The sequence below is a fragment of the Lepidochelys kempii genome, chromosome 13, assembly GCF_965140265.1.
Source record: "Lepidochelys kempii isolate rLepKem1 chromosome 13, rLepKem1.hap2, whole genome shotgun sequence".
Classification (NCBI taxonomy): Eukaryota; Metazoa; Chordata; order Testudines; family Cheloniidae; genus Lepidochelys; species Lepidochelys kempii.
Genome location: NC_133268.1, coordinates 20,342,957 through 20,365,650, shown reverse-complemented (window position 1 = coordinate 20,365,650; position 22,694 = coordinate 20,342,957). Strand labels below are relative to the sequence as shown.

Genomic DNA, 22,694 nt, shown 5'->3' with positions numbered 1-22,694 from the left:
AACCTCTCCTCGAACCTCCACAACCATCTCCTCCCCTCCCCCCTGCATCTTCCTCAGCTCACGAACCCTTCCCCCCTCCAACCCACCCAGAACATCTCCTCCCCTCCCTCCAGCCCCCCACCCGCCCCAGCATCTCCTCCTCCAACCCCCACAACCCTCTCCTCCCCTCCCCCCTGCATCTTCCTCAGCTCATGAGCCCTCCCCCCCAACCCGCCCTTGCATCTCCTCTTCCAACCCCCCCCCCAAGCATCTTCCTCATCAACTCCTCCCGCCCCCGCCCGGTTCTCCCTCAGCTCACGAACCCTCCCCCGCCAGTCTCCCATCGCACTCACGAGCCGCAGCCTCCGATTCCCGACCCAACCCCACCCGGAAAAAGTCCCTCGGCTCAGCCCCGCGCGACGCTCTGGCTCACTCGGGACGAGACAGCACAGGCCACCTCACAGCCAGGCCGGGCTCGGCTTAACAGCACGGACCACGGAGGCCGCAACGCTCGCCTAGAGCGGCACCAACATCTCGGCCAGTTACCATAGAAAAGGCGCCCGACGCCTAGAGCAGCATCACCGGGACCGGATTTCCGGAAATACCACGGAGACGGCGCTCGGGCCTAGAGGGACCTCTCCGACCAGGCAGCCCCGGCGCATGGGCAGCAGCGTACAGTGCTCGGCGCCCTCTCAAGGGGTCGGGAAACCGGTGACCTCTGACCTCGTCAGGGCTGTGTACAAAATGAGGCGTGACCTTGTGAACTTTGGCTCCGGTGCGGCTCCGCTGGGCACGGTGGTGTGACCGCTGACCCCGACTGCCGATCAGGCCTGGGATTACTTTGACACTCTGCAGCAGCAGCAGCAGCAGCAGGAGGAGGAGGATGGCGGCCTTCTGACCTCACCTGCCTAGCCCAGGTGCTGCCAACACGAGGGACATGGGGTATCATAGTGATGTCCTGGCCCTTGACCCAGACAAGGCTCCACAGGATCAGAAGGTGGAACTGAGGGGTAGAATCAGTGGGAAAAGACCTCCCTGGTAACATGATTAGGGTCAAACAAATGATGACCTACAAGTTAGCAGCCTTGGTAGACCAACGGCTTCGTAGAGTCCAAGGCCAGAAGGGCCCACTGTGATCATCTTTGACCTCCTGTATAACACAGACCATAGAATTTCCCCAAAATAATTCCTAGAGCAATACCTTTTAGAAAAAACTTCCAATCTTGATTTAAAAATTGTCAGCGATGGAGAATCCACCACCATGCTCAGTAAGTTGTCCCATTGGTTAATTACTCTCACTGTCTTATTTTGTCTAGCTTCAACTTCTAGCTATTACATCTTGTTATACCTTTTTCTGCTAGACTGAAGAACCCATTATTAAATATTTGTTCCTCATGTAGGTACTTACAGGCTGTGATCAAGTCACCCCTTGACCATCTCTGTTAAACTAACTAGACTGAGCTCCTTGAATCTGTCACTGTTGGCACATTTTCTAATCCTTTAATCGTTCTCAAGGCTTTTTTCTGAACCCTCTCCAGTTTATCAACAGCATTCTTAAATTGTGGACACCAGAACTGGACCCAGTATTCCAGCAGTGGTTGTACCAGTGCCAAATGCAGAGGTAAAATAACCTCTCTATGCCTACTTGAGATTCCCCTATTTATGCATTCAAGGATCACATTAATCCTTTCGACTATTGGGAGCTCATGTTCAGTTGATTATCCATCACAACCCCCAAATCTTTTTTCAAAATTGCTGCTTCCCAGATACATCTTTGTTCCTAGATGTATACATTTATATTCCTCCATATTAAGACACATATTGTTTGTTTGTTTGTGCCACATGATCCAGATTGTTCTGTATCAGCAACCTGTCCTCTTCATTATTTGCCGCTCCCCCAATTTTTGTGTCATCTGCCAACTTTTTCAGAGATGATTTTATGTTTTCTTCTAGGTCAGTGATAAAAAAGTTAAATAGCATACAGGCACAAACTGATCCCTGTGGGACCACACTAGAAACACAGCTACTTGATGATTTCCCCATTTACAATTACATTTTGAGACCTATCATTTAGCCAGTTTTTAATCCATTTAATGTGTGCCATATTAATTTTGTATTGTTCTAGTTTTTTTTAATCAAAAGGTGGTACTGTACCAGGGTGATAATGGACAGCAAGTTAGATAGAAATACAAGTTTAAAAGGCAAGTACAATTTCTGTATGCATTCACAGAGGCATTCTGTCACAAGGCAAAGTGGACAAGGCAGCCCCTCTCCTTACTGATGGGAGACCAGACCTGGACTATTGATTCAGTTCTGGTCACCTTGCTACCACAGATATAGACAAACTGGAGGTTGTTTGAAGAACCGTTACAAAAATGATCAGGGAGCTGGAGGGTTAACAGGAGACAGATGGGACATGGTGACAAAATAACTGTCTGCAAGATCTGAAGGAAAAAACAATGAGGGAGATAAACTGTTCCATGTGTTACACTGGGTTATAACTAAGATTAATAACATGGAATTAAGAAAGGGAAAATTGAGGCTGAATTTCAGGGAAATCTTCTGTCAATGAGATGTATCAGACTGTGGAACAGTTTCCCAAGGAAATGTGGGAATTTTCCTCACTTTGGACATTTTAAACAATTCAGTTTTCCAGAAATGTTTGCTTATACTTGGGGCTGAATTTCTGACGGGGGAGCTATGGAGCTATTTGTCTTGGTGCACTACTGCCAGGTAGTCACTAGGTGGCAGTTATCTTTTGTTATGTATTTGGTGGTTTGGTTTCAATAAAGCAAGTTTTCCTTAAAGGTGACTGACACATACTGTGTGTGTGTACATATATATCTATATCATTTAATGATTTAGATATCCTGAGGGACTATAGATGTAGAATTCCATGCAGATCTGAATGGCCCAAAATAACCAAACTGAGGAGGGGTACTGCACACATTTTAATGTCAAATCTTGATTTTGTGCTGGATTTGTGATCTACAATACTCAGAGCTGTCTTGGATGACATAGTATTCCATCATGCTCTCTACTGATGGCATCCCATCCGCCAGGTAATTCTGCTGAGCCAATCTATGTGGGAAGGTAAATGCTATATTTTGGTTTAGCATATTGTCCCCATTATAGTTAAGATCCTAGTCTCACCCTCTCCATTCTGGGGTTTGATTCTTAAGGCTTGTTTTGATCATCTTCCACATTCCAAAAGTTCATTTGGAAGCTGTGATCAGACCTGGGTAGTCACTGCCCTGCATATGATGATTGAGGGGACCTGGCAGCTTCCTCCCACTACCCTCGCTATCCTCAGTGTTTGGGTAAATATGACCTTTAAGAATTTATAGCGGGTTTACTGTGAAATGTTAAATGGAGATATATAGCAGTTACTTGAAGCTTCCTGGCTTTTCATTATTTATTGCTGGTAGTGCCCAAGCAGTGGGCACTACCAGCGGGGAATTCCAATAGGAACTTTCTAAACAGAAATAAGTCACAATTCCTGCTCAAGTACCTGCCACTCTAAAGTACGACAAAAGAACAGACAGAGATTAGAAGAAAGGGGTACAACATATATGTAGGTCCAGTTTGTGCTTGACTGCACCTAGGAGTAGATAGTATATGTCCATTAGATTCCCCATAGGCATCGCAGCAGAAATGGGTGTTTAGCAAGGACTTAAATACAAGGAGCCTCATGAGAGAGGGTATACCAAGCATTCAAGGCAGTATGGAATACTGGATTTTCCTAGGGAAGGTGATTTACTCCCGATGGGAAATTCCCCAGTTAAGTTTGTTTTTCTCTGGTCAGGTGAGTGATCTAGTTTTTCCAGGGTTTTTTATTTATCCTCTTCCTGAATAATGTGATATTTATTTAAATAATGTATTGAGCTGTCAGGCCAAAAGGAAACCTGGATGCTGTACATAAAAATAATTCAATAGTTCAATTATCCTACCCGTCACTATTTGTTCATTTCCTGTGGACCATGAGTAGTTAGTTCATTAGCTAATGCCCAACAGTGAGATGGTGGAGACACCTCAGGTTCTCTGTGGGACAGGGGAGGGGAAGAATCCCAGGTCTTTGCAGCATGTAGGAGGTAACAAAGGAATTCTAGGTCCATGTGAGATGGAGGAGGATGAAGAAGGCCAGGTCTCTGTGGTGTGAGAAGGTCTTTGAGAGCGGGGGGAATGTTCCTGGTAATAAGAAATTAAGTTTCATTCTCTCTGGCAGATTCTCCCGTGACGCTTGGTTTTTCCCATTGACCCAGCTGGGAAGTTCCTTGTATAGTCTTGATGGTTGCCTTTCCTTCACCATTCTGGGTAACGTCAAGAGCTGAGCTTGCATCATTGTAGTGACAAGTTTCCGCCCTCAGAAGCCAGCTGCTTCCCTCCTCCCTCAGAAGGGCTTGTGCAAGGAAGAGGAAGCTCTTTATGACTGCACCATTTTCAAAAACCTGGCTCAGTGCCCTCGATATAGCTTGATTCTGATGTAATTTCTAGACCTTACAAAATGACTGGGAAAGTCCCAGATTCTGACATGGAGGGTCACATAGTTTCTCTGCTGCCTGCATATCACAGAGAATTGCAAGCCACAGCACTGCCTCATTTAGTACTTTGTACACATTAGTTTTCAGTTTCTGGCTCTGTGGTACTGTGGGAACTGAAAGCCAATGGCTAGACTTTAACTTCCACTTCCTAGTTTCGTTTTCAGTCTTTACAGACTGACTTTCCCTTTAATTATGCAGTTTTTAAGTACAAAATGAAGCACTCAAATACTATGATAGTGGTGACTTTAGAAATGCTTGTATAATAATAATCTCCCATCAATTCACTATAGAAAACCCAGCTAGAACTCTTAGCAACCAGCTCTCTGACTCAACTTGTGACATAAAACCATGTTTCAGAGTAACAGCCGTGTTAGTCTGTATTCGCAAAAAGAAAAGGAGTACTTGTGGCACCTTAGAGACTAACCAATTTATTTGAGCATAAGCTTTCGTGAGCTACAGCTCACTTCATCGGATGCATACTGTGGAAACTGCAGAAGACATTATATACACAGAGACCATGAAACAATACCTCCTCCCATCCCACTCTCCTGCTGGTAATAGCTTATCTAAAGTGATCACTCTCCTTACAATGTGTATGATAATCAAGGTGGACCAAATCACTTGCTGAACTGGTCACTGCTGGGATTCACCACCCCCTGGACAAGCAGGAAGTAATAGACCACTAAGGTGATCTTGGCAGGGAGAAAGTAAAGGGTAGATTTTCAAAAAGCTCAGTATCCACAACTGAGGCCAGATTTTAAGAAGAGCTCAGCTCCCATTTAGGCACCAAAGCAAGTGGTCAGATTTTCAAGAGCTCAGCATGCTGGATGCATGTTAGGTGGGAGGTTTTTTGAAAATACTCAGTAATGGGTTCTGACTACTTCAAAATCCAGGCCTGTGCTCTTTTAAAAATCAGACCCTAGAAATTGTGCTAAGCAAGTCTTGGATGGAAGTTGTCTTTCCCTGGCCAGTCCAGTAGGAACTATGATGGATTTGACTAGAAGTTAGTCTTTGTTGGCTTTATGCATGGCCTCCTGAAGATAACAAAGTCTGTGCTTTATATATGACAAAAGAAAAATGTGGTTTTAGAACTAAAATCTATCCGGAATCATAGTTCCTCCTCCTGGATGTTTTTGTCACAGATTCACAATTACAAGTTAATTAACTTTTCAAGATTTTTTTTTTTTTTTTTTTTTTACCCAGTTATGGTTTGATTTTAAGATTTAATGAACAGGGCATTATTATTAAGTAATGGGACTGAAACAGCAGAGGCTGAGCCAAGCTGACTTTTGTGCAGTTTCCTTGAAAGCTGTAATCTTATATTTTACAAGGGCTGATGTATACCTAAAAATGTCATAATTCAAAAGTCTGATCAAATCACAACATTGAGATGTGACTTTTTATGCTACTTGATGGTAGTGGATTTCAGCAGAGAAAATTTCAGTTACTAATTCTCTCTATGCCCATTTTATCCTGTCACTCTCAGTGAGTGTCATGTACATAAGATTTCTCTTGCATTGTTCTAGTGAGAGTAAAATATAAACATCTTGAAAGGGGACATTTGAAGGGCAAAATGAATTCACAGCACAGTGTTAAATTTTTAGGGTTGTATTTCCTACCAAGCAGTTTCTTTTTGTGACAGTAGAGAGAGAACTTACATTTCAAAAAGAGGAAAGATAATCTACAAAATGTGCTCAGGAAGTCTGTCATTACTGGATTTATGCAAATTTACTCTAAATGTTGGAAAACACATTACAGGCAAGTCTCATTTCCCACTATATTTATGACTGAGCCTGAGCCAAAGATTTTATCAGTTTGGTTACAAAGAGCTAAGGTTCTTGTGTAAAGGGACCTTGTCAGGTTAAAAAGCATAAACAAATTCCCTTACTTGTGTTATGAATACCTTGAGTTGATTAAAATTGAAATATTTAAGTCTTTCTTTTTACCATCTGTGATGGCTATTTGGTCTGTGCACTTGCCTCTGCTTAGATACAGAAAACAGACCAAGCAGTTTTGCTTTCAGGGTCTCATTCAGGAACACAGTGATGTAATGTCCCAGTTTACATTTAAAACTGCCACTGCTGTTTTTGGAAACAGAAAACTATTTTCATTTTTTCATCAAATGTAACAAACATTTGTATTCATGTAAAAGTTACAAAACTTACCTTTTGGACCTACATTACCTATTAATGTTCTTTTATGGATTCCACTTATTTATGGTAATATTTGTTGCAGCTTAAAATATTAAAAACAAAAGCTACCTAAAACCCCAATCCTGCAATGAGCTCCATGCAAGCAGAGCCATACACTTGCATGAGATTCATAGAAGGATCGGGATTGCTGCCTGTCCCAGATATTAACAACATTGAAACACTTTTGTTGTTTTTAAATATCTGACATGAAGGCTGGAAATATTCCTTAAAATTCTATTGCATTAATCAAAAACAGATATGGATTTTAAATGCCTGACTGTGAAGCTTCCAGAAAAAAAATTAAAATATCTGTTTGCTCCTATCATACATGAGTAACAGATTATTTCCATGTTTATCAGAGATATTGTATCTAGGCACCATAGTATCTAAGCACAGTGTTAAAAAGAAAAGGAGTACTTGTGGCACCTTAGAGACTAACCAATTTATTTGAGCATGAGCTTTCGTGAGCTACAGCTCACTTCATCAGATGTTTACCGTGGAAACTGCAGCAGACTTTAGTTGCAGTCAGTATTCAGGTGCAAAATAGATTTTCCTGGAAGTTATTTTGCATAAAGATTGCCTGATTATGAAAACTTGCCCTGGAAACATCACCAGCCTTCACAGCTTAGTCTTAAATGTTGGAGAGAACATTGTCGTCATGGTCTGTGTTGATTGTAATGTTGTTCTGGATTTAGATATTGGCCTGAATCCTGTAATTACATCCTTGTGGCAGACCCTTATACTGGAGTGGTGTCTTATTGAAATCAACAGGGCTCCTCACAGGCATAGGGGTCCAAGTGCATGAATCAGATTACAGGATCAGGGCCTCGTTCCTGTCATAAAACATGTGCCCTGCTTGTTTCAGTAGAATGTCCAGTAGAATATTTTTGGTACCCTTAAAATACAACCTTCTTTAGTTTTCTGGAAAAAAATAAATTTTAAAATAAAATAAAGTGACCAGTCTTTGTTAATTTCATGGTGCACTTTTGTTAACAGTAATTCCCATTGGTCCCTTTTGCAATAATTTATTATTTGTTAATAGCCAATAGTAGGATAAACATTGTATAACACCCAGAAGTACAGCCAGGCATTACCTAGAAGGATTTATAATCCACAGGAGAGACCCAGAGAAGATGGGCAGAAATGGCAAATCTGGAGGGGAGGACAAGAGGAGGATTTAAAAAAAAATCCTATAGTCTCTTAAAAATCAAGGTATGACAGAAACCAGCCTATGAAAATACCATTCTAAATATATTTAGAATGGTATTTTCATAGGCTGGTTTCTCTCATACCTTGATTTTTAAGAGACGTCAAGGTAACATGGCCCAAAATTTGACTTACCATTTCCCTCTCTTCCTATGTGTTCATAAAGTTCTTATTGGTGTAAGAGGGTGGGGGTGTATGGTAAGGTGGTATAGGACTGGGTTGGGGGTGTAAGGGGGATGGTGTGAATGTGAGGGGAGTTCAGGAAGCAGGGTGTAAGGTTGGCAGGGCCTTCAAGGGTGAAGGTGAAGTGTTAGAGTTGCACATGGGGGCATTTGGGAAGGGGATGTAAGGGGGCTGTAAAGTGGTGGTAAAATGTAGGGAGTGGTGAGGGGTTGGAATACAGGGGACCAGGGAAGGAGCTGGGAAGGGGGAACAGGGTGATGTCACACCCTAGAAGGCTGGGGAGGGCGCAGTTAGGTGGAGGGGGGAGAACAGAGTGGTGTCAGGCCCCAGGAGCTTGGGGAGGGAGTTGTTAGGAGGGGGACAGGATGGTGCTGGGCCCCAGGAGGTTGGGAAGGGGGCTGTTAGGTGGAGGGGGGGATGACAGGGTGGTGGCCGGCCCCAGGAGATGGGGGAGGGGGCTGTTAGGTGGGGGGGACAGGGTGGCGTCACGCCCCAGGGACTGGGAAGGGGATTGTATGGGAGCAGAAGGGGACGGGGCTGTGAGGAGAATGGTGGTGGAGAGGGGGCTGCCGGTTTACCCAGAGCCCAGGAATGCCCCTGCCTTGCTGACAGGACTAGGAGAGCGGCACGTCCCGGACTCCCAGCAGCTCCGGGCATTCCCCACCCGCTTTGGGCCTGCGGCTCCGCCTCCCCAGGGCCGGGCCAGCTGAGGCGGGGCCGGGCCGCTTATAAAATGCGCGGCCGGGGGGCTTGTGCTAGCCGCTTGATCATCGTGCCGCCACTGTCACACCCGAGCACCATGCAGCTCCTGTCAGCGAGGCACCCCGGGGCGCTCTGCGCCGCTCTGCTTCTCCTGGTGGCCGCCAGCGCTGCCGAGTCGGTGAGTGCCCGCCCGCGCCGCGGGGTGTCCTGGCTCCGTGCCTCCGCCGGGGGGCGTCGCGGGGCCCCGAGTGCGGGGGGCAGCGCTCGGGCCCGCTTGAGGGCAGGGGGCGGGCTCGGGTCCGGATCCGGACTCCGCTCTTTGCGGGGCGCCGGGGCCGGCTCGGCCTCCTGAGACTCGCTGTGTCCCAGGTGGTGCCCGGCGCCAGGGAAGGGCTGGGGAGCGGCCGCACGCGGGACAGCTCTCCTCGGAGTCTCTGCCTGTCTCCGTCCCTTGCTGACGGGTGGGTCTGTAGGGCAAAGGGCCGCCCCGTCCCGGGGGTGGACAGCGACAGCCCTTGGCCGGACGTTGCTTCGTGCCTGCCCCCCTGCTCCTGCGGCCGCCCCCGGGCTCCAGCATCAGCACATGGCGCAGATAGTGCCCAGCCCTCATAGCTGGGGCATGAGTAAGGCTGCGGCAGTTGCCTCCTGTCACAGGGACCTGTTGAAATCCCCCTCCTACGGCACGCCCCGCAGCTGCGGTTTTCCTTTACCTTGTGCCAACCCCCGATTTCCCCGGGCTGAGAATACTGGGCTGCTGAGGGGAAACCCAGGTAAGCGGCTGAGTTTCCCTCACCAGAGGCCTCCCGCACCCATACTCCAGCTGGGGTAAGAGCGGCATTGCTCCAATTCCATCCTCGCCTCGTGATCTCGAACTCGATCTAACTCCTCCTCAGGGGGAGTAATGGATTATAACCAGCCTTGGAGGAGAAGAGACGTGTGATGCAGACTTGTACCAGAGCTCAAACACCCCATTCCTCCCCAGGGTGACCAGACAGCAAGTGGGAAAAACCTGGTGGGGGATAATAGGAGCCTGTATCAGAGAGACCCAAAATCGGAACTGTCCCTATAAAATCGGGACATCTGGTCACCCGATTCCTTTCTCTACTGTCACCGTCCCCCCCATCTTTCTGAATTTTTAGCTGTGGAGCCAGGACTCCAGGTTTAGCTCCCCCAAATATTCTGTGTGACTTTGTCCTTACCTGACTTAATATTATATGTGCTAGTGGCAGAAACCTGGCTTTTCCCATCAGGAGGGAAACAGGTTTTTCTGAGGGAGAACAGAACGGCCTTTTTTTCCAGATGATTTTGTGCCTGCTCCTGAAGCAATTTATATCTATTATCCAGGGAGGGAATATGCTACTTGGTAGCAGGCTTTGAAGTAAATATGGCCACGATTTTTCCAACTTCCATAAACTTTGGGTAGGTGAAAGGGGCAGAGCTATCTAAGGCTGTCCCTGTCTTGTGGTTTTAAACTATCTCTAGTTTTGACAGCTTGTGTATTGAATGGAGTGGGATGAGGGAGAAGTAGCTGGTTTCCATCTGAATGGAGTGGGATGAGGGAGGAGTAGCTGGTTTCCATCTGAAAATATGCTGGTGATAGGACCGTGTGGCTTGATGGATACTGAACTACTCACCATTATTTATGTATTGATGATGGATTTCTATCTTTTAACTAAAAAGAAAAGGAGTACTTGTGGCACCTTAGAGACTAACCAATTTATTTGAGCATGAGCTTTCGTGAGCTACAGCTCACTTCATCGGATGCATCCGATGAAGTGAGCTGTAGCTCACGAAAGCTCATGCTCAAATAAATTGGTTAGTCTCTAAGGTGCCACAAGTACTCCTTTTCTTTTTGCGAATACAGACTAACACGGCTGTTACTCTGAAACCTATCTTTTAACTGACTAACGCTTACTTGGCTTGCCATTCAAATGGATCTGCCGCCTGCCTGTGCACTGCTATGCTTCCAAATATAATTTTCCTGTCTAACTGACTCTTCCCCCCCACCCCACCCCGGCTAAACTCCTGTCTTGATCACCACTTGCCTGTCTCTACACCAAGTTCCTTGTTCTCTTCTCAATCCTTATCACATTCTTTTCCTCTTTTTGGGTCAGAGACTCCTTTCCTCTCCCTTCTCTGTGCCACCTCCTTCTGATTATTCACAAATCTTCCTCTTTTCTCCTCCCATCAGGTGATACCTCTTCTGATGTTGGCCCGACTTTCTTACCTACCAACCTACCCACCCGCTTGCCCTGCGGGTTCTATTTTATCAGCATTTGCCTTACCCATGCCTTACAGCCTTCCTCTCACTCTACAATTAGTCTACCACAATATATGCTCTTTCTTTTGTGCTCCTTTACGCCTTTGCTCTCCCCTTCTGATTCTGCCTCTGTGACTGCTGTGCCCTTGGATGGGCCCTGCTCTTCTTGCTTGTCTGTACCCCAGTAGTTCTCAAAGAGGCTCAGGAGTGGGCTAACAGGGATGCTGCAGGTTAGGCTTGAGGTGCAGTTGTAGAGTTTAAGAAAGAGGGGGAGTAGAATTTGCATAACAAGGATATAGATTAGGATTGGGGAGCAAAGGTGTATGGAGATCAAAAGTCTGAGGAGGATGGAAAGGAATTCAAAATATGATGATGCTGAGGGATTTTTTAAATTTGTATGGTGCTCAGATACAGTGAGTGCTGGAAAATGTAATCCCGAAGTTTTACAAGTATCTCTAAATGAAGTTCTACTGGTACCTCTCATTTTTATGGGCATTAGATCCTCTCTACCTTTCAAAATGATCCTGGACCCTGTACAAACACCAGGCATGTATGTAACTCAGAGGGGTTTCTGGCTTTTAACTTTTAATTTTAACAAGTATCTATGCTCAAATCAGAAGGTATCCAGCTCTGACTCCTGCTTTGGTACTGGTTAGTAGGGATTGCATTGGGACTGGGGCAATTGCAAGAGATTAGAGTATCCCCAAACTAGGTTTAATCGTCCACATTGTTTCACTTGCACCCTGAGGCTCTGTAGGTAGGTCACCACTTACTACTTTTTGTTCAGTTTCTGTCCTGAAGTTCCATTCCAAGATGCTAGTGGTTTAGCAAGAAAGCTCTCAGGCCAAAATGCTTGAAGTGTCTGGGCAAAGACGTCTTGGGTCAGTACAGCTTTTGGATGCTCTCTGACCACATCTGGTATGAAATTAACATTGCAACCTAGTGTGCTTGGGGAATATAATGGGTTGTGGGTTTGGTAGGCTGTGTCCTAAAGAGTTCAGATGCCTCCAAAGATAACATTTCTGCATAGCTGTATCTATAACCCCTCCTGCTGAGTTTACAGTACACTCAATACAACTTATTGCCCTATGCTTAATTAGTGTGGCTGTATTCTAGTGTTGCAATATTGAATTGATTTATGCCACCAAGTTTACTTTAGTAGAAGTGCTGGTAATGGGCCTAACCCCCACTGAGGAGTGGTCTCTGGTGATGCAGCATCTAGGTTAGTGTGGGAGGAATGGGTCCCTTTTTGTAGTGTTGGTACAATATGCTGGATTACACAGCATGTGGCTTGTAATTTTTGTACACCCAAGATATGGAGAGGGTGCAGACATATTGTTGGAACTCCACAGGACATGGAGTCTATTTTGTGTTTGTGTAAGGGCAGGGCCTTGAGGGCTACGTGATCCTGTATGGTGATGGTCCGACAGAGCCTTTACAATGCAAGAGCCAGAAATTCTTTGGAGCAAGCTCTACTTCTTTCAAGTGGCATGTGATGCCCCATGTGGCTCTCACTGCAGCCAGGTTTTCTCTGACTGAGGCAGCCTTACCACATGTAAAAGGACTGAAAATATTCCTGAAAGCTCCATGGCATAATTCCTATGCTCTGTTAGTTAGGTAACAGACTGGATTATGTTAACGTGATGTAATATTTAAATGTGAGACCGTTCCTATGAGCTCCATTGGTTTTAGTTATGTAGAATCAATCTTTGAGGTGCTGTGCTTCTGCCTTTTAGAGGTTGGCATGCCAGATCATAGCATCATTTCATAGACTAGTCCTGAACTTATGACACCCAGAGTATCTCTAATCAAGCTCTTTTAAATGGGAGATGTGAGAGGAGAGAAGGGGTCTGAGTGAAGCAGGTAGGTAGGCAGGCCCTGCTTTTCTGCTGCAACACCTGTCTGTTTTATTATTAACGCTTCAAAAAAGTGTCAACACTTCCTAGAACTCACTGGGCATCTGACTGGCTGAGTTGATGTTTTGTTGTTCATGATGGTATTTGGAAAGTAGTGCTGCATTATTAATGTTTAAACCGGTTTGGCTTGTCCTGCTACCATCATTCCCCGAGGCCTGTTCTTTCTGCTCTTTGCCCAGTTTCTTATCTGTCCCTCTCAATCAAATCAAGATATTGCTATCTGTATGTATAACTTTATTTTCCATCTGCTTCACCTTCTGACTTGGGGAGGCTCATGGAGTGTGTGGATGCGTTCAATCAGGGTGTGATTTTTAACTTGGCCAGAGCAATACCTGTCCAACATAGAGCAGCAGACTGTATTACAAAGACTAATGTACCTGGAACAGAGTTTTGAAGGAAAAAGAGGAGATGATGGCTCTTGTCACTAAATCAAATGCTTTTTAATGCATCTGCTCAAATTAGCAGCTGTATTGGAGGGAATAGATTAGTGATTTTCAACCTGTGGTCCATCAGAAGTGTTGTCGTTCCCATAGATGCCCACAGTTTAGTGCCCTTTTCACAGTGCAGCAAATGCCATGCAGAGCATGTGCAGCATTTACAGTTGAATTCTGTTCAGTCAGTTTTTAGTCTAAGACTTCTATGGTAGGGGTCCTTGGACCACAGGTTGAATTTCCAAAGAGGTCTGCACCTCCATTTGAAATTTGTTAGGCGGTCTGCAAATGAAAAAAAGTTAGTTTCTTTTAGTTTTTAGCACTTCACAGAAATGTTTCTAATATGCAAATTGGTTACACCCAATAGGGTGGGAGTGATATCTGTATAGTCCCCTCAGTTCAGTACTCTGAATACTCAGAACAAGATCTTCATAGGTAGCTTTTAAGCAGGAATCCCCAGAGCCCTTCCTTGTGTCCCAGAGACTGAAATCCTTTGGAAACTAAGGATTGGCAAGACGAGTCCCTGAGAGGAACTTCTCTTATGAAGTAGTCTCCACAATGGAAGCTGGGGAACAAATCCCTTGCATAAGTCACCTTTCTGAGTCCCCTATTTGAGAAGAGATCACGAGAACTCTTGCGTTCTGAACAGGTGGAGGCAGCCCAGGGCTGAACTCTTCACTTTTTCCAGAGAATTCTAATATTAGAGACTCCCAAACCCACGATGTATAAGAAGACAAGGAGTTAAACATGTTTGTTATCCTAATGCTCTACCTCGTTCTACCTCTGCCACATTACTGCTAGTGCACCAGGCCCGTGAGGTGGCTGGCAATGGCTTGGCAAAGATGTGCGGACTATTTGTCTGCTGAAATCCACCTCCAGTCCAGCAGCTGTGAAAACTGTTGTTTATGGCTAGGATACCATGGACTCTTCTTTCTGGTTTTTGGGTGGGGAGAGAGGACAAGGCCCTTCCAATGTGCATGACTTGAATCCATTTCAGGATATGACTTTGTTCTCTTATCCTGCTGTTCCTGCATAGTGTCTAGTGCCTTGTTTTGCCCTATTTCTCAATTGTAAGGCTGAGCTCTATTAACTTGACTTCTAGCCTAACAATGGGGAGGAGAGTCTGTCTGCCATCACAGTGCGAACTTCTGCAGAATTCCCACAGTCTGTTTTTACCACACTTCAAACTCTTGTTGCTGCTAAATACGCTACTGAAATCTTGCTTGCTGCTAGAATCCACTTGGCTGACTCTGAATTCTCACTATTCTCTCTATTGCTTTAAAAAAAAAAAAGTTTGTCCTCAAATGGGAGAATCTTTGTTTTGCTCTGTACATGGTGCTTCCTAAATGCCTGGTGTGATTTGGGCTGGAACTGCATCTCTGGGAATAGTGTGGTATAGTGGGTGCTAGTATCTGTAAAATAAGTGACCCCTATTGTCAAGGTAGCCCCTGTTTTCACACCTAGATGAGTAGAATTACATTTTTGTGTAGTAACTGACTGCTGGGCAATTCTCTGGTGCATAACCCTGCATATAATGGACTCCCCCAAACTGGAAAATATCTTCACCACAGCAGTGCAGAGATGTATGTGACTTCATGTTAGCTTTATCCTGTCCCTACAGGAGGCTTGCTTTCCTGGCTGATCTGAAAAAGATTTTTATTCCTTTTGGGTACCACTTTAACCATGTTGGTTTAGCAATGGATTGTAGTTAGTGAAGTAGAATCCCCTAGGTTGAAACAGTTATACCAGTGTACAGGTGCTGACAGAAATAAACTATATGGTACACCTTATTTCTGTCATCACCCTTCTACTGCTATAACTGTGTCAAACAATAGAGGGTTGTACACTTCCCTAACTACAATATAGTTAAAGCAGTCAAAAATTGTGTAGGCCAGCTGTGAGTATATCTGACCTCTAAACTGTTTCTATCAGTGAGCGAATGGCTGCTTGCTGAAACCTGGTGGAATGCAGGCCCTTTAGATTAAGGCGTGAAATGATTTGCACTAGAATAGAGCTGTTGTGGTGAGGCAGGGCTGAGTTCATTGTTAGTGAATGGGATGGGGGCAGTGTGCTAAATATTTAACACAAGATGTGGTAAGTTATTGCATTGCTGTGCCATAAAAGATTCTACTTGAATGCAGCTGCCTTGGCTTTTTATTGGATTAAATACTTCAGACTCCCATTTCCAGTTAGGACTGAGTGGGTGAGAATTTTCACTTCTTGTTAGATACATAGCTTAAGTTACACATTTAGAAACCAGTGCCTTTTCGTCATACAGATGAGTTGCTGAATCATTAAAGGTTTCAGAGTAGCAGCCGGGTTAGTCTGTATTCGCAAAAAGAAAAGGAGTACGTGTGGCACCTTAGAGACTAACAAATTTATTTGAGCATAAGCTTTCGTGAGCTACAGCTCACTTCATCGGATGCATCACAAAAGCTTATGCTTAAATAAATTTGTTAGTCTCTAAGGTGCCACAAGTACTCCTTTTCTTTTTGTGAATCATTAAAGCCATAACTGCCTCTGCTCAGAACTTCTCCAAGATCTTCTTACTAATAGTAATATAGAGATTACATTCTGATTTGGACTTGTGGAAGTCACATTTCTAAAACAGAAGCTTGCTGGAGTCTGAAAATTACTTTTTCTAAGACAGAAGTTTACTGTGGTTCTGTAAACCTCTTGTCAGCACTTGTATAATAGTTTTGTTTCTCTTCTGAGAATCAGTGACTCAAACTTTCCTTGATGTTGCAGTTCTGCAATTTTCTAGAGAGGTAGCAATTCTTTAATTAAATACCCCCCCATCCCACTTTTTTTTTTTCTTTTTGGCACAGTGAAGACCCCTTGTATCTAAGGCGATCGCAGCTGGACAGAATTATTATGAGTTCTTTTTTTCAGTCTAGAACATCAGGGTCTAGCTACTTCTGATGACCAGAGACTGAATTATTGGACCAGTGACCTGATGTAGTGTGGTGGGAGGAATCATAGAATATCAGGGTTGGAAGGAACCTCAGGAGGTCATCTAGTCCAACCCCCTGCTCAAAGCAGGATCAATCCCCAATTTTTGCCCCGATCCCTAAATGGCCCCCACAAGGATTGAACTCACAACCCTGGGTTTAGCAGGCCAATGCTCAAACCATATCTCGCATGATGGACCATTGTTCAAATTTGATAAGGCTAAACTGCAACTCCTAAATAGGATTTCTTCTCCCTGTCTGACCTTATGGAATTAGGAATTTGGTCAGTACAGCAAGCCCTCCTGGCACTGTGATTAGAAGTCCCCAGTCTTGTTAGAGCAGGTACCTTTTCTTAAGGTGGTAAGGATTCCAATTTTATTTCTGAGCCCATTTAAAAAGACTGTTTCTATTTGTGGTGGTAGGTGGAGGAGACTTCATTTACTAGAATTAATTTATGAGAGGATTTTTTCCAAGAAAAGAAATATTTATTGCAAATAGAAATGCACACTGGATCCAGAATATTCTCTCTCATGCTCTGAAGCCTCTTATACAGGAGGCTGTTTATACACTCTGTCTTGGCACTAATTCTAACTAAACAAAGGTCAAGCATCAGAAACACTGTCATATAAACATTACTACTGTTAATGGGCCTTGTCATTGCATGCTGGTAACTAAATGCCTTGATAGTGCTGTGGGGTCTATGGATTTCAGAAGCCAGAGAAGGGGTGAATAACAGAACGTTATGGTCTTCTAGATTACTAGCATGCATTTAGAAAGACACCCTGGCACCCAGATGATGGGGGGTTAAGGAGGGTGTGTGTGTCTGTGTGTGTGAAGCTGAAGTATTCCTTTGTCGGAGGAGGGGGAGAAAAACCAAGCCCTAGAATGCTGGGGTGCTGTAAGCATGTTTAACTTTAGTAGGTGACTTGCATGATTCTGGGAAGGTGTGAGTATCTGGAAATAGTTAAGATGTGGGCATTAGCTTCCTGGGCATGGACAAGACCTTAGTGGAGCCTTTCTGAGCTACACTTAAAGGCTTTTCTGGTTTAATTACACATTTTATTTTTTAAATCACATCTATATGAGCAAAACCTTCCTAAACTAACATAGCTAAGTGTAAATCAAACCTAAATCTCTAGTCTCTTGATATGATTAAACTTGCATAGATTGTGGGGAATTGAAACATTTTCAAGATGCAGTATCAGGATCTCAACTGTACAAGGAAGCTTAGATTAGTTGCTTGTCAGGCCATTTTAGCTCTGTATTGGGCCAGCTAGGAAAGGCACCAAAACTTCTGCTGTGTGCCTTATTCTCTTTGAAGTCTGATCTTGCTAACACTGTTACAAAGGAATTTAAAGGTGCAAGACACACAAGCTAGTAATGTAATACACATGTAAAAAAAAAAAACACCCCAAAACCACCACAACAAAAAAAACACCATAGCAATTCTGCAAAATAACTTGGAGGATTGAGTTATGCTCTAGGAAGGATCTCCATATGCCTCCCTCGGGTGAGGGAAGGAGAAGACTAAATTTTGGAAAACAGGTATATTACATTGCATTCTTTGACTCTGGTCTTCTGTATACCAAACTTTGATGTTTGAATGAAAATCCCATGATAAGAGGATCTACTCCTGTTGAGAACCCATTGTGCCTTCACCTCCCTGGGAGAACAGGCATAATGGACTCTTCCCACCCGTACTCTGAATTTGGACACTATGGCTGTCAGTGGCTGGCTTTATTTATCCTGCCTTGAGCTGCTTAACTGAATCGCTCTTTAAAACATGAGTAGATCCCTGTGGTGAAGATGCTGAAATTAGACTTTGTAACCAATAGATACTTACGATTCCAAACACCTATAGCTGGTTCATCAGAAAAGGTTATGATGCTAGTTAATGAGTCCACTTGCTGTAAATAGATCCCTGCATGTGACCGTCTGTCATGGGAACTGTACAACCTCTTTTATGGCTCTGTTTGCTAATATCAGATTATTTAAACAAGAAATTCCTCCCAGTCAATTCTTTGTCTTCCTCTTTGCATCTTCTTCAGGGTTTTTTTTTTGTTTGTTTTTGTTTGTTTTTAAGTGACACACACACCTAGTCTTAAATAAGTGTGGGCTCTGTTAGGCAAATGCACATGGGTCAAAAGCTAACTGATTCCAGAGAGCATGAAACTCGGAATACAATGTTACCTAGAGCTTGCTCTGGATTACATATTGGAACTCACTCTCCTTGGGTTCTGGCTACAGTAAAGCCCTCTTGCTGAACTGGTGATGGCAAATTGACTTCTCTGCTTAATACATTATAATCTATTGCTATGAGATTATCCTTTCACTGCAGGGTTGTCTGATGGCGGGGGTAGGTGGAAGCCCCTCATTGCCACAGTATTTAAAACATCACAATAGGAATGTACAGGAGGAATGACAAGTGATTCTACTCTTACCGCTATCTACCTGCTAAGGTTCTTGGTAGGGAACCCGAGGTGGAAATGCAGAAGGACTGCACTGTAATTTGAAAGTGACTCTCCCAGTCTCAGACAACTAGAATATGCTTGCCAACAGACTTGTTCTTCTTGCTCCAGTCTCACTGCCACCCAGACAGCTGGACGATAACTGTCTGCAGAAATCCTGGCCTGCTGTTCTCTCTTGCTACTTCCTACTCAGCACAGGCTTCAGGATCTAACCTAAAGTTTTGGGTTTATTTTGGCAATTTATGTTGACCTGAGGACACCCTAGCCAAGTAGTTATGTGATAGTTTGGGTGTAAAGGTAGTTTTGCCTAGTGAGAGCTGATGCTGCTCATCAATATGACCAATCACTTGATACTTTAAAGTATATTGAGGAAATGCACAGTAGCACTTTGTCTCTGAAAGCTCCTAGCACAATTGGCTCAGTAGGCTCCAGCCTATTTAAGTGCATGCACTTGCAGGGAAGCCTTGATTAAACTCTCTTCCTTGGCACTAAAGCCAGAAGGGGCCATCTATCCTGTCAATAATTTGGAGCAAGCTGACTAGCAAGCAGTCACCAAAGATGATCAGAGGGCACAGTGAGCCAGCTAATGTGGATTTGTTACAGTACTTGTTATGCAGAGGAATGCTGATATAAGGTGTGACCTGGATTAAAATAAGGTTATTTGCTCTGCTCCCAGGCATAGAAGAGATTTCTTCAGTGTCTGTGCTAAGGAGTTTATGCATCTAAAGAGGAGGAGTTTTGGAGTTAGAAAAAGAAGCAACCCATTTTCTGCTGGTGAGATTTGGGCTTGTCTACTCTCTGGGCGCTACAGTGGCACAGCAGCAATGCTATACTGCAGATCCTTTCTACAGAGATAGAAGTGTTTTTTCCACCATTTTCCATCATTTTTCACACCCCTGAATGACATAACTATGTCAATCTACATTTTAGGTGTAGACCAGGCCTTTGTGCTCACCACATACAGAAATGCTTGTTAACATGGGGGGATAACTACTACCTCAGCATGCAGGACCCCTCACAGGTAGAGTTCAGTCATATGTGACTGGCTTGGTACTATCCAACTTTTTCCACAGTAGTAAGCAGTCACATAAGACAGAAGTCTCTGGAAACTCTTGCTTCTGAAGCAGTGATTTCCTTCTAACAGAGCTCTTCATGGGAGAGGAGGGTATTGTCTCTGCTTTAAAGGGGCAGATGGATGGTGGCATACCCCATGGCGCTACAGTGCGTCCGTGTTAGAGAAGCTGGAAGGGAACAAGTGGCTCTTGTTTTGGAGGTGTTTTGAGTCTGATGTGACTCCAAAGCATCTATAGTAGAGAGCTGACTGGTGGATATTGTAAAATATGCTAAAATGATCTGAGGCTTGGTATCTGAAGATCACTGAGTTCTCTGGAAGACACTTCTTGAGTGCGTGTTAAAGTAACTGTCTACAACAAAGTTAGAGTGGTAGCCATGTTATCCTGTATCAGCAAAAACAACGAGGAGTCCTTGTAGCACCTTAGACACTAACAAAGCTTATGCCCAAATAAATCTGTTAGTCTCTAAGGTGCCACAAGGACTCCTCATTGTTGTTGTTTTTTTAAGAACAGATTTATTTAAAATCCCTTCCAACAGCTAGGAAGAGACAGGAGTCTCATGTAAATAAATCAGATAGAACAAAGGGCAGTGGGTGGAAATTCCCTCCTGTCCCAGGCTTAGCTCCTTTGTTTCTAAGATCACAGTTTTTGCTCTTTTGCCTACCTTATTTTCACAGCTCTCCTAGCACATGGTCTGCAGCTTGCTGGCCTCAGCGCTTCCGTTATAGCATCAGATTTCCAGTGGTTTACACTTAGTTTGACAAGCTGGATCCCAGCCATGTACCATGGTAGGACAAATCCATTTTGGCCAAGATTGCTTCAACAATGGCTTAATTTCTGGGATCTCCTGATACAAGAATGACAACTCTTTGGTGGCCTGGAACTAAGGGCAAAGGGGCAGAAATGAAGTATTTAAGTGAATTCAGTGCTAATGTCAGGACAGCCATGGAGCTTTCAGTCAGTCACATCACAAGCATAAGCAGTGAAGCAACATGTATGTACTCTACCAGTATGCCTCACGTCCCTGCCCTGGAGGGGTTACATCTGGTGCTGACACAGTTCACTTTCCATGGTCTAGTAGTTGGTCCTTGGCCTCTCTGCTGAGACATCCAGCAAGAGGGCTAATTAGTGTCAGTTGTGGTGGCTTTCGTATAGGCATGCTTCTTTTAAACACAGATTCTTAGAGTACAGACTCTAGGGCTGACTTCAGTATTGTGTAAGCCCCATTCTGAGAATCCTTTAACTTGAAATCTAGATGTGCATTTTAGTAATATGACTTCTGCTGCATGTGACATTATGTGTATGCCTGGGGAGGATGGGATTATGCTCTGGTGTCAAGATAAACACATGCCACTCCTTTCCAAGTGCCCAATTGAAGCAACAACAAACACACTAAATGATAGGTTTCAGAGTAACAGCCGTGTTAGTCTGTATTCGCAAAAAGAAAAGGAGTACTTGTGGCACCTTAGAGACTAACCAATTTATTTGAGCATAAGCTTTCGTGAGCTACAGCTCACTTCATCGGATGCATACTAAGTGATTGAATTTTAGGTTGGCTATGTTGTAAGGGCTCTTGTCTCTTTCATGAATACTCCACTAATATAATAGCCCACAATGACTCTGTGCTACTCCCTAAATCCACAAGTGCACAAACTGCTGAAGGTCTCTAGGCTATGAGCTGCATCTTGGAGGAAGTCCCAAATACTCACTGGCTGGATGAGCTTTAGCATATTCTCGAAACCATTCCAGCCTGTCTGGGTAACTGGGGATCCAACAACTCCCTACAACTAAGCTGTGGGTGAGTAGTTTTTCCTTGAGTGGTTATGGCTTAAAAGCCCTAAGCCTTGCTGTGGACAGCTCAATGAAAAAATTCTGCTCAGTGTGCAGCAGAACTACACGAAGCAAGGAATTGGCTGGAGAAGAATACTGAAAAGATTCAATACCATTATTTTAAATCAACGGTATACCCTCACTTGGAGTACAGTGTCAAACCTCAGAACACCAGTGTGTGTTCAGGGATAGCAATGGAAATGACTAGAGGAACAGTGCCGCATTAAGAGACTGAAAAGATCAGGACTACTGAGTTTAGTGAGGGGACAAGATGTTTCTCCATATAGAATGGTATAGAAGGTAGATCAGGAATTTCTAACTTACCCCATGTCTCATAACACAAGAACAAAAGGACATTCAATGAAACTGAAAGGTGGCAAATTCAAAACTAGGAAATATTTTCACTCAATGCACCATTACTGTGTGGAACTTCTTGCTAGAAGAGAGACATAAAGATCAAAGTAGAATTCAAAAGAATTAGATATCTATATTGTGAAGAACTGACTGTACTGAGCAGGATGACTGCTTCAGAGCACAAATCAACAGCTGACAAGATTTGGAAGAAACTTCCCATTTGGGCAGGCTAGTCCATGACTGTTCCAGTATGGAACTTCTCACATCTTCCTCTGTCAGACAGGATACTGGACTAGATGGATCCCTAGTCTGATCCTGTGTGACCGTTCTCAAATTCACTGTGCGGAGGAGGAAACTTGCAGCAGGACTTGTCTGGGTTTGAATCACTTTCCAGTGGTCATATGAATGGATGTGCAGGTGAGACACACATTCTGTTGAGTCTCTCTGATGAAAATCAGTTCTTGATCTCCTGGTGTTGAAATTAAGAATAGAATTTTTACTATCAGTAAACATCTGGAAAGGAGCTGTCAGACCAACTCCCCATACCTCTGTCTTTGCAGGGTGCAAATAGTTAACTAAGTGCTGATTTGCCTCTCTTGTCACTTCCT

General features: G+C 44.1%; 2 protein-coding genes across 7 annotated transcripts in view; one reads left to right on the top strand and one right to left on the bottom strand.

Moving 5' to 3' along the window:
• The window catches only part of SYS1 (SYS1 golgi trafficking protein), a 48,744-nt gene extending 48,124 nt beyond the window's left edge, over positions 1–620 (bottom strand). Inside the window, exon 1 of one of the 5 annotated variants that reach the window (XM_073309693.1) lies at positions 526–620. The gene's annotated coding sequence lies outside the window, so the exon portion shown is untranslated. Of the gene's footprint in view, positions 1–332 lie in introns of all 5 variants that reach the window. The other 4 variants (XM_073309695.1, XM_073309691.1, XM_073309690.1 and 1 more) reach the window with 4 other exon arrangements.
• Positions 577–22,694, top strand: part of SDC4 (syndecan 4) — a 31,858-nt gene continuing 9,740 nt past the window's right edge. Inside the window, exon 1 of one of the 2 annotated variants that reach the window (XM_073309687.1) lies at positions 577–1,247. In XM_073309687.1, the coding sequence (XP_073165788.1) occupies positions 1,224–1,247 (24 nt within the window). In that variant the 5' untranslated portion in view covers positions 577–1,223. Of the gene's footprint in view, positions 1,248–8,819; positions 8,982–22,694 lie in introns of those variants that run through there. The other variant, XM_073309686.1, reaches the window with a different exon arrangement.